Source organism: Dasypus novemcinctus, chromosome 15 (genome assembly GCF_030445035.2).
Source record: "Dasypus novemcinctus isolate mDasNov1 chromosome 15, mDasNov1.1.hap2, whole genome shotgun sequence".
NCBI classification, from domain to species: domain Eukaryota; kingdom Metazoa; phylum Chordata; class Mammalia; order Cingulata; family Dasypodidae; genus Dasypus; species Dasypus novemcinctus.
Window position 1 is genome coordinate 18,159,164 of NC_080687.1, and position 13,303 is coordinate 18,172,466.

The 13,303-nt window shown below is 31.9% G+C and overlaps 1 protein-coding gene and 1 non-coding gene across 13 annotated transcripts in view; both read right to left on the minus strand.

Annotated features, from left to right (window-relative positions):
* Nucleotides 1-13,303, minus strand: part of ZMYM2 (zinc finger MYM-type containing 2) — a 112,872-nt gene that overhangs the window by 41,442 nt on the left and 58,127 nt on the right. For all 12 annotated transcript variants that reach the window (XM_058276346.2, XM_058276347.1, XM_071208189.1 and 9 more), the window contains 4 exons: nt 10,167-10,238; nt 4,235-4,385; nt 2,637-2,752; nt 190-306 (listed from right to left, as the gene is read on the minus strand). In XM_058276346.2, coding sequence (XP_058132329.1) covers nt 190-306; nt 2,637-2,752; nt 4,235-4,385; nt 10,167-10,238 — 456 coding nt within the window. The remainder of the gene's footprint in view (nt 1-189; nt 307-2,636; nt 2,753-4,234; nt 4,386-10,166; nt 10,239-13,303) is intronic.
* Nucleotides 6,531-6,637, minus strand: LOC111759511 (U6 spliceosomal RNA). The gene has a single exon (XR_002793480.1). It is a non-coding gene; the product is annotated as a U6 spliceosomal RNA (small nuclear RNA).

Consider the following 13,303-nt stretch of genomic DNA (forward strand, 5'->3'; position numbering starts at 1 on the left):
GCAATACAAGATTGATTTGAAAACAAATCCGGCTGGTTCCTTACAAAGTAAATAACCTAATCACCAAAAAAATGAAAAACAAATACTTATCTATCTACTCAGAAACAGGTTCCCAGATGGATATGTCAGTTATTTTACTAGAATTTCATTTTAGCTCTAGAAAATACACATTAACAAAACATGACTTGCCTCCCATTCCAGGATTTCTGGCTTTGAACAAAAGGAATTTTTGCAGTAATTGCATTTCAACTGAATATCACTTGGAGCCACAAACTGACCATTTGGAGATGACTGCATACTTAGAGCCTGAGACAAAAAAACAAAACATACTGAATCGATACGTATATTAAAATTTGCACTTATGATTACTGTCAAATAAATACTATTATCTAGAGTATGTATCATGCTTAAATATTTCCTTAGCAGATAAAATTCTGAATCTTGCCCATAAAAATTGAGTATATTAAGTTAAACTTAGGAAATTAAAAATCAATTTATTTTTAACTAGGTTACTAATATTTCTTTAAAATAAAAGATAAAAAAGAAACAACATAAAGTTCAATTATGATTTTTTCACTTTATAGGAAAATATAAGCAAAATGAGGTTAGTTGCCCATGCTAAAACCCTGAATAAAATATTAACTGAATCCAACAACACATCAATTGAATTATAATGCATTAATCAACTGGGTTTTATCCCAGGTTTGTAAGGATGGTTTAACATAAGAAAATTCTGAAGTAATGAATAAAATTTTCTAAAACAACAAAAAAACACAAATTCCCAGTGCTGTTTCAAATATACCAACTAATATCTAATTTAATAATGATTTGCCCTTCATAAACCATTGCCATCCTTTTCATCTAAGCCAATCAGTTAAACAGCTCATGTTACTTTTCAAAACTGATCACTTCTTATACCAAGTTAGGGGATAAAATGCTGGTTACATATATGAGCTTTAAAAATTTTGTTCTAATTTTTAAACTGAGTGGTGAGTATGCTGGTATTTAATGACCATTTTCCAAGATACATTAAGGGGGAGAAAATTTGTACCATTTTCACAAATTCTTTATTACTATGCAATGTAATTAAGATTTGTGAGAAAAAATAAAGCACACAGATTTAAGATAGTAACTATTGGTGGATTTAAAAAAAAATAAAAACCAATGCTACTCTTAAGAACTTCCAAAAATTTGAATCCCATTAGCTACTCTTAAGAACTTCCAAAAATTTGAATCCCATTAAAGTTTATTATTATTCTAAAACAAATGGAATCATACCCTAATATCTTACTTTTAAAAGGAAATATATCTAATGAAGATATAAAGTTCAAAATCTACGGTGTGCTTAATTAAAGGCAAAGGAAAAAAAATGCTGCTCTTCTTTTTTCAACTTTTTTCAGTATTATTTATCTTCAATTACAGAGGTGAGGCTGACTGTAGGTTATTTGGATGTATTTTTCAAAATTAATAGCTTAAATAAAATGCTTTTAAAACATACAATACATATACAGACCTGAACAAAGCATGAGTGATACAAGGATCAATTAAATAAAACAAGTAGTTAAAACATTTTCAATTTTAACAGTTCAGTTTACCAATATCACAAAGGAATAAAGTAGGTCTATGTTCATGATGTAACACACAGCATGCCAAGTACACCTCACTCCCTCTTCTAATTAAGTAATTATCTATAATGTCTATAAAGTCAACAGTTAAGAGGCAATATTTACCACTATTAAGGATGTATATCAGTGGCCATGTAACCAACTTCCAAAATAAAAGTTTAGTCTTAAATGTGGTTGATCACCCAAGCTCAGTCCAGGATTTAACTTACAAAAACAGTATCCACCTGAGTACTAAACAACCTTATTTTAAATGCTAGTAAGTTACAATAACTATTATAAGATACTTAGTGATAATCACAGTTTGAACAATATAGCATACAGCATAGTGCCTGGGACAAAGTAGATTTGTTGGGTGAATTAATTCATGGATGAGGGCTTTATGTGTTAGTTTGAATCTTTGGGTAATACTCGGAACTTTTCAGAGTACGTATACCTACTTGTACCACCTAACCAATGCTTGAATGCCCTCAAAACCATTCCTCCTTGTAGACAACCACGTTAAATTTAAACACTTCCAGTAATACTATCTCCCGAGACTATCCATTCTCAAACGTTGCCAGAAACTTCTTTATGATTACTAAAATAAAAAATGTCTCCATGAAACTAAAGTCTTACTGTTCTACTCCCCATATTACATGGAAGACTTCTAATATATGAAGAAAACATTTACATTTATCTTCTGCAGGGTTCCCCTTACAATTAATGTTTCAACCAAACCCTTCTACTGAGAAAATACTGCATACCAGGAACTGAGTTCAACCCTGCCTAAAATTTATTTTCCTTTAAAATCTGTATCATAAATACTAATTAAAAAGCCAATTTGATTTTCCATCCTCTAGTACACAGCTGACTCAACCAAGTGTTCCATGATTCTATAATATAATCTCCACCCCCCACTTTAACCCACAGTAAAGTATATAACAATTAATCCATAAAATAAAGATAGAGCATATTACACTATTTTGTGTGTGTTTTACTGCAGGTAAGGGGATACAAAAATAAATAACTAACCTGAAATTTAGCCACACAACTGGAATTGCAGAAGTTATATAATTTTCCATCAGGCATTGTGGCTTGGTATTGAGGTAAAGAGTTTCGCTTACAAAAATGGCAAATAATTCCCAAACCTAGGAGAAAAGATAAAATATCTGATTTCTTTATGAAGTAATGCAACGTTAAATTAAAAAAGAAAAAAAAACTTAAAGAATACAAAACCCATACAGAGAAGTCCAATACACACCCCTGTCCAGATACCCATCTGCCAAGTTTTAACATTTTGCCAGATCAAACCAACCATCCATTCATTTATCAAGCATTCAAGAGTAGGTTGTATATATCAGGTCCCTTGAACACACAATACCTCCATGTACATGTCCTAATAACAATGTTATTCACTTACTTAACCAAGTTTAAGAAATTTAACGTTGATATAAAGGGTCATGTACTGGACTGAACTGTGTGTCTCTTTAGTTGCACTCCCTTTTTCTTCAACTGTGAAATGTTTATAACACACACTTTCCCATCTCAACCACTCATAGCCATACCATTCAGTGAGACTAAACATGTTGTGAGGGTACACAGTAGTGCAAACCTCACCATCAACCACTAACAGAACTTTTCTACCACCTCAAACCAAAACCCTACACACCCATAATGCATTAGCTCTCCGTTCCCCCAGATCCCCATAACCTGTACTCTACTCTGTCTTTAGGAATTTGCATATTCTAGTTATTTCATAAGTGGATAACCTGTCCCTGTGTCTGAATAATTTCACTCAACATGTCTTCAAGGTTCATCTATGTTGTAGTGCGCTCAGAACTATGATCCTTTTTATGGTTGCATAATATTCCATTGTATGCATACACATTTTGTATATCCATTTATCTGCTGATAGACAATGGGTTCCTTCCACCTCTTGGCTAGGCTATTGAGAATAATGCTACTATGAATATGTATACAAATAACTATTTGAGTCCCTGCTTTCAATTCTTTCGGATATATACCTAAAAGCGGGATTAGTGGGGCATATGTTAATGTCTATGTTTACATTTTTGAGGAACTGTCAAACTGTTTTCCACAGCACCTACACCATTTTACATTCCCACCCAAAGTACTAAGATTCCTATTTTGCCACATCCTCACCAACACTTGCTATTTTCTGCTTTTTTAATAACAGTCGTTGTAGTGGTGTGAGGTGTTGCTGTGGTTTTGATATTACTTTTTTAATGGAAGCTTTTGGAAACTATTATTTTACTAATTTTCACTATATTTTCACTTTAAAATATACAGCTGTATGTGCCAACAGTCTTGTATTATGTCTCTAAAGCATACATAGATATTTCAAATGACCTCAGTTTTATATAACATTTAGATAAAAAGATGATTTTAGCTAATAACATAGATATGGAGAGATTTTCACCCAAAAATTTTAAGTTGAAATTAAGTATGAAATGATTTCAAAACAAAACAAAGTTTGCATTAATAAGAAAATTTAGTATGATAAAGCAGTCAAAAACAAGCATAAAAACAAAGTTAAAGGAGAAAAACTAGGTATTTACTCAAGAAATTATTACTAATGCTTGTTAATTTTTCAAATACCTGAAACTTACTTTGTGATTTTGCATATTTTGTCTTGTGACTGTTCATGCAAGCAGTTGAACAATATGGCTCCATGTATCCATTAGGACCTATGCACTGAGTCATATCAAAAAACCTACACTGTGTTCGGCAACCGGTACAAGTTGTCAGTTTTCCATATTTCTAAATTTGAAACACAAAAAGATACAGCTAAAGAAAACCACACAATAACTCAAAATAATTAATCATTTATTTTATTAAATCTTTTCTAACTGCAAAAAATTATTTTATCTAAATGTACCTGCTACTGGTTTAGAGTCAAAAGTCTCCATATGGATGCAACCTATTAACTGTAATACTCCTAAAATAGCTTCAAACAAAAAGTAACGATCATCAGCTAAATCTCCTTCAAAAACAGATGTTTTTCTCTATTAATTTAGCTTAACAAAATTCTTAAGAATAGGTCTATAAAAACTGAAAATCAAAGCTAGTGTTCTCTGATTTCTCTGAAGAGACACTTCATCTGACAGAAAAAATTAAATACTGCTACCATATATTTTGGTAACTCTGAAGTAATGACCCTTAATAAACAAAAAAGCATAGTACCTCCAAGAAGCAATCTGAAGGTATTAAATACTTATTCCATTAAGTTAGCTATCTTTCCAAACACTTTTGGAACTTCCCTTAAAATTGATTTCCCAAGTATCTACTACATTTAAAACTTCTCATTCAAAATCATTTTTAGCTATTAACTAAAGTTAATAATTACTCAATAGACAATAACTAAATATTCTTCCTAAGTTTGAATATTTGCCAACACTGTTATTCAAAGAAATGATAAAGAATATGAAGACAAAAGGAGGTACTATACTTTGAAAATCACTAGAACAAAAGCAGCATCTTTTAAATACATAGTCTTTCAAAATTAAATTCAGATGAAGTAGTGGGTTTCTATTAAAAAAATTAACCTGACAGTCACAATTAGCAAACAAATATAAGAAAAAATAAGCCTTTAAGTTCAACTTGTATTTCCTTCCATTTCTAAGTGATTGCAAAACTCTATCACAATTAATTAAATTAAATAGGATGTGTTGCATCCATCTTTCCACCTGATGTTGAGATTATTTTACTCATCTTTCTATTCTATGATATCTAGTATAATATGAGGATATAAGGAGGCCCCAACGTATTCCAAGAAAGGATGGATAACAGAAGTCAGGAATGAATATCAACCAGGTCAAAAGTAACACTTACCCCAGAAAGTGAAGGTAATAAATTGAAGGTAAAAATAACAACCCAAACAAATAAATAACATCAATATAAAAAAATAAAGAAAATAAACCAACTTTCTCAGCATACAAAAAAATTAAACAAGTTGAGAAAATATAGGTATGTATGTGCCAACAATGTATGTTATATTCAGTGTTCTATCATAAAAATAATGAACCAATGCTGCCTGTACACTTATTTGCCTAACTATCACCCAAAGTAAGCCTTACATTTACTTTTCTGGTAAGTTTCCAAAGGAAATTTTATCAACAGCAAATGAATGTTAGAATTGAACAAAAGTAATGGCTGCAAACCTATTAAGTCTAATTATGACAACTGATATCACAAGAACAGTAGGGAGAAATAATCTGGTTTTTTTTTTGGTGTGTATTTGAAATGATAGCATGTTTTTCTGAGGCCAACTTAGTAACTTAAAATTTTATTGACAAACACAGATCAATGTAACAATGGAAGATAAAAATGTTTAAAACCTGGCACAACAGTTGGAAATAAAAGACTGAAAAGTATGCAGGCCACCTGCTACTGTCCTGCAGGACTGCAGAGAAAAAAATGAAGCCACTCCCTCTAGCTCTATAAGGTTTCTCTGTACCAGTACCTATAAAAATATAAATGGAGACCAACCATGTTAGCCTTTTCTTCATGGATTAGATTTTTAAAAACTTATTGGAGATGAAGTTGACAGTACTTCTAACACTTGATTAGTGACCCTGATTTTTTTTTTTTAACTGTCAATTGGTTACTTTATTTCATATAAAAGTTACATTGAAAGAAGAGGTCAAAGTCAAGTATACTTGATTTGCACATACTTGACAAGTCTCACAATTCAACCACTTGGATGATTATTTTATTGATAAACAGGATTTACATATGAAACGCCTCATATGAGCCCAATGTGCATGTCCAACCCAGACAACGATGTGCAAATGAATATGCAAAACCCCCTCTGGAGGCGCAGCCCCGGGTCGCCCCGAAGTGTGTGTCCTCTGGCAGGGAGCGCTTCTGCAGTGACTGATTCAAAACGTCACAGTTTTGTTCACTAAAAATATGGAACGCTTCACGAATTTGCGTGTCATCCTTGCGCAGGGGCCATGCTAATCTTCTCTGTATCGTTCCAATTTTAGTATATGTGCTGCCGAAGCGAGCACAGTGACCCTGATTTTATTGGCAGAACAAATGAATAAATATTAAGATGTACCAATAAAATGTAGGCAAACCAGTTTATATTTGGCCAAGTAAAAAAGGAACTAAGCCAACTGGTCCATAGTAATAATACTTTTACCAGAAGAGAATAAGGAAGTACTATCAGAAAAGCAGAATCATTAATATTGAGAACACTTCAATGCTGCCACTTTTATAACTACCACTCCTTCAAAATCAAAAGGACTGATTTAATTAAAGAACATTAAGGAAATAAGAAGTAAACTTTTAATACCACTCTTGCTCTGCTTTGTATGTACAAAGTCAAAATAATCAAATTTAAATTTAATAGATTTTCCAAACATGCTATAAATGTGCACAGAGTGATTTAAAGGAAGGAAATGGTAAAGTGGAACTAATTCAGAATTAAAATATTCCCCTTTTAGGCATGAAGGAAAATAAACTTAACATAACTAAGTGAAAAAGAAAAAGATCACCTGACAATATAGCGGTAAAGTAAAAGGAAGATATAATGGGGACTTTATGACAAATTGGTTCATTTTAAGCCTATTCACTATAAAAAGGTATTAAAATTTTAATATTAAAACAACTCTGCCTGAACTTTTCCCTAACTTTTCCTTTTACATGTAACAAATTTCATTTACTTTATACTGACCAAGCCAGTGAACCACTTGAAAAGATGTGCAAGAGACAGAGATTTTGTGTCTATGCTGAAAACCTCATCTAGGAAACGAATATAGCTTACACAGAACCCAGCTCCTGCTTACATTCAAATACATAAGTAGGGGTCCTAAACTTGGGCCCATTATGTTGCATGGGAAAATACTGTCTTTATATTTACTAGCATCTAACTAAATGTAGCATTGTATCTTTCACTATAACCAAAGTAATATCAGCAGAACCAGTAACACTAACAAAAAATTAAATCACAAATTTTTTATATCAACTGTTGGAGAATCTCAGTATATCATTTATGCTCAACACTACCTCAAACTTAGCTACTAATCACTTATTTATATCTCATTAATGCATTAATAAAGAGGTTCTTTCAAATATTTTTAAATCTTTTGTTAACTTAATTGTGATAGAATCAGTTCTTTGTAATAGGTATTTTATCTTAACAACATTATTCACAGAATGGGTCTATCTATATTGCCAAAGGAGTCCAAAGCAAAGAAATAGTTAAGAACCATTATTAGAAGAAACAGTAACATACTGTACTAATTTTAACACTAAGGTTAAAAGATAAATTCAATAAAAAATTACTTTACTTACGTGATAAAAATTAAATTCTGTGTTACAAAGATCCATTTATACACAAAACAAACAAAAATTTACACACAATGTTTTACTTTTTCTGCTCACTATATAGTTTGAACTTTTAACAAACATATACAACTGTTGAAATGTTTAAAATTTTTTAAATTATCAATGTATGCAAAAACTACTGAGGGAAAGTTTGCTAAGCATCAGGATATTTATATGATATCAGATAAATACTCCCAGAAAAAATATTAACCCAGGGAAAAATATTAACTTTGTCATGGAAAATAGGCATAGGACTTAGGTATAGAACTGTATACCTAAGGGAAGAGAAATGAAGTGAAACCTACCACTGCTTCAGCATATGGCTTGGAAGCAATTTCCGGGAGGAAATACAGGGAGGGTGAACCCAAACAGAGCCTGAATTGAGTTGAAGAGACACAGATTAGAGTTCAGCTAGGCCAAGGCAGCTAATTCGGGAAGCAGAATACTGAAGATAAGGGAATTGCACAAAAAAGAGCTGTGGGTATCCAAAGGGGTCACTATTAAGTTTGACTAAGAATCAATCTGTGCACATGTATGAGGAGAAAACTGCCTGAGGTCAAGGAAAGAACCACAAAATTACAAGAAAGGGAGAGGCTGATTTCTCATTCTCACACCCATAGGGCTGGGAATGGGATCTCTCAATTCCCATTCCCACGTTGTTCATGCTCCCAACCATTAAGAGTAGAAAAACCTTGTAACACAGGGAGCAACAGGTAGAGAATTCTACAGGTATCACCATTAGTAGTAGGTATAAGTTGACCCTAGACTAAAAGCTGTTCTAAAATAGGCTATAAAAAAGCTTAAGGCAAGTCTCAAAAGGATCCAAAATATTCCAAGTAGCTTAAGAACATAAGAAAGTCCAACACACTTACAGTAACATAACAAACTCCAGCAACTAAATAGTGTGAAATTTGCACTATCTGGAATCAAAAATTACCAGGCAAGGAAAAAATATGTAGGAGTAAAGGGCTACTTTTTCTCAAACGTACTCTAAAATATTTCAGTGAGGAAATAATCATGTACATACAGAGAGAAAAGGGTGGGGAGGCATGATGAAGTAAACACAGCAAAATATTAACATTTGGGGAGTCTAGGTGAAGGCATACAGAAATATTTTGTACTAGTTTTTCTGCAAGTTTAAAATTATTTCAAATTAAACAGTTAGAAAAACAAAACAATTACCAATGCATTTCAAATTCAAGGAATGAAGCAAAAGGTGTTAGAGCCTTCATGTGGTAAATGATTTAAGACCATGACAGATGCACAGAAAGCCATAGAAATGTTCTTACCCTAAAACTAGCTCAGAATTTTAGCTGCAGGACATAATTCAAAACAAGAAAAATGAGCTATATACAGAAAGATATTGACTACAATAGGCACAAAACCGGAAAATACAATAATTAAATGGAGTAAATTATATTGTATCAACATGTTAGAACACAAAAGTTATACTTAAAAACAAAGGAAAACCTAGGGAAAAATACGATAAATGTACATGTGCAAATAAATTAATATTGGTAAAAAAATTAGTATTTTAAACAAACAGAAAAAGAAAATTTTGCTGAAGAGTAAGAGAGACTTTTAATTCCAAAAGTGGTAATATAGACCAATTTCCATTCTCATTCAATCTAAACTGGATGATAGTTAAGAGTATTGGATATGGGGAGAGTATTAAAAAATAGAAAAGTAGGTATTCTACCATGCTTAAACATAACTCTTCCACCATGTAATATATTCAAAGTCAGGCATAAACGTCTGTACCTGCAGGAAAGAAGTAAATAGCCAGCTTTCGTATTCGGCTAAATTAACCAGATTTAGAAATTTTTAAAAGAAATGGACTTTTACTTAAAGCACAAAAGAGAGGGACTTTTAGGGCCTATTAAGTACCTACTCTTTACAAGGTATTATGCAGTAAAAATCATATCATAAAATAATTTCCTAGGAACAAAAACACCTAAAGGCAAATGAGTATATTAGAAAATGCCTGCACATAAAATTAAGTGAAATTATGAAGTCTGTCTATGTCTTCGGTATAATAACTAGAAAACACAGTAGAAAAAGTTAAGAAAAGAAAACACAGACACATAAAGTTCATAAATATTAATGTACTTCGAAATAAAAGAATTTTTCAAATACAGTAGAGACAGTAAAGACAATAGCAATGCTTAAAAATGTTGGAGCTTTAATCCCTGCTACAGGCCCACTTACCTCAGGCTGCATTAAATAAGAGTCCTGCATGTGATCTCGAACCTCCTTCAGGAAGCTTGGATGGCTACCTACCTAAAAAAACAGTTTAAAAAGACTTTATATGCACATATAAAGAGAGGATGCTAGATTAAAAGGTAAACAAGCAAACTGTAAAAGCTGATTCTCAACTATCTGGCTTTATGCTTTGTGAGTTAAAAAACTTTGAATTTAAAGCACTTTCCAACTTTTTAAACTGCCTATCTGCCCTATCTCCATTACCACTCCTTAACTTAAAGAATTATCAAATAATTTGAATTATCCTAGAAAATAACATTTAATGATAATGATAAAAACACTTAGATTTGACTTCCCGCTAATTATTAGGTCAAGAGAAAAATCACTATTTCCCTTAGAACTTTGAGTCAATTTGAAGCCTATTAAACTACAATCCTTATATTGTAATAACAAAAGTATTCTAAATTAAGTGATCTGGAGATTACCAGTTACAGTTTTCATCATCTGCAAAACAGTTTGCAATAGGAACTTTTTTTTAAAGCACATGACAGCTTCCAGTATGTAAATTTCCTTCCAGACATTAAAAGGTCATGCCTTCCTGCTTTCCATGAAAGACAAAATATTATGCTAGAAAAGGGAAACTATTGAAAAGCAAGAGTTAAGCATCATACAATCCATATTATTAACTAGCTATATTGGTATACTCCAGAAAGTAGGCAGATACAGATAAACAACAAAGAAAGCTGATTTCAAATGTTACAGGTAAGTGGGGGGGGGGGGGTAGGGGGTGGATAAGTTAAGCATGGAGACTCCCCACCATTTATTTATTTATAAGGTATGAATATATGATATGTGAAGTATAAAATATAGGCAAATAATATTTTAAAAAGTGAAAGATGAAATGCTTTTAAAATTTCATTTAATGATAGAACAAAGAACATTTTTTTGCCCACCACAATGGAATCATTTTTTAAAATATTGGTTTACTAACTCAGTATATAGAAACTTTTTACATTAGATTTTAAGGGCTATCTTAGCTGAAAAGGATTCCTCAAAATTCACAGATTTAAAAGGTAGATCACCACTTATACTGAAAAAAAATTATTTTTCAATCCTATTGAACAATTATGCAAAGGATTTGTTTTCAGCTTTTTAAATCTGTCTAGTAAATACCCATCTCCCCTGCAATCAGTCACTCTTAGAAACTAATTAGAAAGGATTTCAATTTTATTCTTTTCAACAAATGAGTTCAAAACTGAAACTCTTCATTAAGACCACTATTAAACAGATTAGAAAATGTGTTTCACAACTTTTCACAAAATAGTATTTTCCAAACATTGCTTTCAAAATGTTAAGCCAACAAGTTTCTCTAAATGAAAACAATGTTTCTATTAGTCATATCTACCTTTAAATGACATTTATTTTTTTCCAAAATATCTACTACATAAGCTCATATCACAATAAAATGTCAGCAAATTTAGTACTCAAGTTCTTTAGCATAAAAAAATGTCGACCTCATTTTCAAAGTTCTAAAACTCAATTTTAAATATGTCTAAGAAATAACCAGTAAACTGGTATAAAGATTTTCATGGTCACAACAACTTTTATTTTTCTAGAAAATACTCTTCCATATTTCCAAAAATCTTAATCATGTAGATGATAATATTTAGCACTTTGTTATGGCTTCCTTTTTTACTTTTTCTGCATTAGCCTGCCTACATATTTCAGTCAAATCAGTAGCTACACTAAAGTATTTTTCATAAAACTTTGCTTTTACAGAGTGATTTACTAGGCAGGGAGTCTATGTCAATGGTTAGGACTGAATTAGGAGTACAAATCTTAGCTCTGACATTTAACAGTTGTAAATTCGGGCCAGTTAAGTTTTTGTGTCTTTGTCTTCTCATCTGTGTAAAATTAAGATAATAGCACTACTTATTAAAGTTGCTATGAGAATCAAATATGACTAAAAACAAATTTAAAAGGAAAGAATCTTTCCAGAAATGGAAAATATAAAGAATGGAAGAATATGAACTGAAAAATGGAACAGAAATTAAAAACTCAATGGACAGTTGTATGTCAAAGTAGTACAGAAACAACTGCAAGACCTCCCAATGACCAGAGCTGGAACAATTCTAGCAACAAAATGAAGTAGCAGTGAATTACAGCCCAAGGAATAAAATAAAAAGCATACATACATTTAAAAATCATTTAATAAATTAATAATTGCGGGAGAAGAGACAAATCTCCCAAACAGAATTCCAAATAAATTATGAAGCTATTCCACCTCAAATGAGGAAGTGACTTCACCCAAGTAGTACAATATGGAAAGAAGAGGAAAAGACTAACCGTTCAGGGGAGAAAACAGACTACTTAACCAGGTGATCAGGGTCACAACAGTTGTAAATCTTTTCAATAGATGTGCTCTTGATACATTATGAAAACTGCACTCAACTTCTATGATCTTCCTCACGCACACCTGTAACTCCAGTCTAATGTGAAAAATAAACAATTCCAATAATAGACGGGCATTCTAAAATATACCTAATCAATACTCCTCAAATCTATTAAGGTAATCAAAAATAAGGAATAGCTGAGACAATGTAATAGCCAGAAGAGCCTAGGGAGACACAAAGACTAAATGTATCCTGGATGGAATCTCAGAATAGAAAAAGAACATTAGGTAAAAATTAAAGAAATGTGAATAAACTATGGACTTTAGTGAATAATTTATCAGATGAAAGATGAAAGAAATCCAGGAGATTTTGTCACTAGCAGACCTAACCTAAAAGAATGGATAAATGGAATGGGTGTAGCTCAGTGACTGAGCACCTGCTTTGCATGTACGAAGTCCTGTCTGTTCCCCCCACCCCTGCCCCAATCAATCCCTGCTACCTTCTAAGGAGGAAAAAAAAGATAAAAAGTTTTCTAAACAGAAAGTAAATGAGAAAAGATGTTATCTCAGAAAATCAGGAAGGAAGAAAGAAAAATGCAAAGAGTAAAAATATGGAAAAATAAATTTCCCCTTTTCCTAGTACATCCAAAAAAAACAAAAAACAAAAAACAGGACTAGCAAAACCTTGTAAGTCAAACAACTAGTTAACCAAAAATGATGGTTTTAAAAGGACAAAGGTAATATTAATATG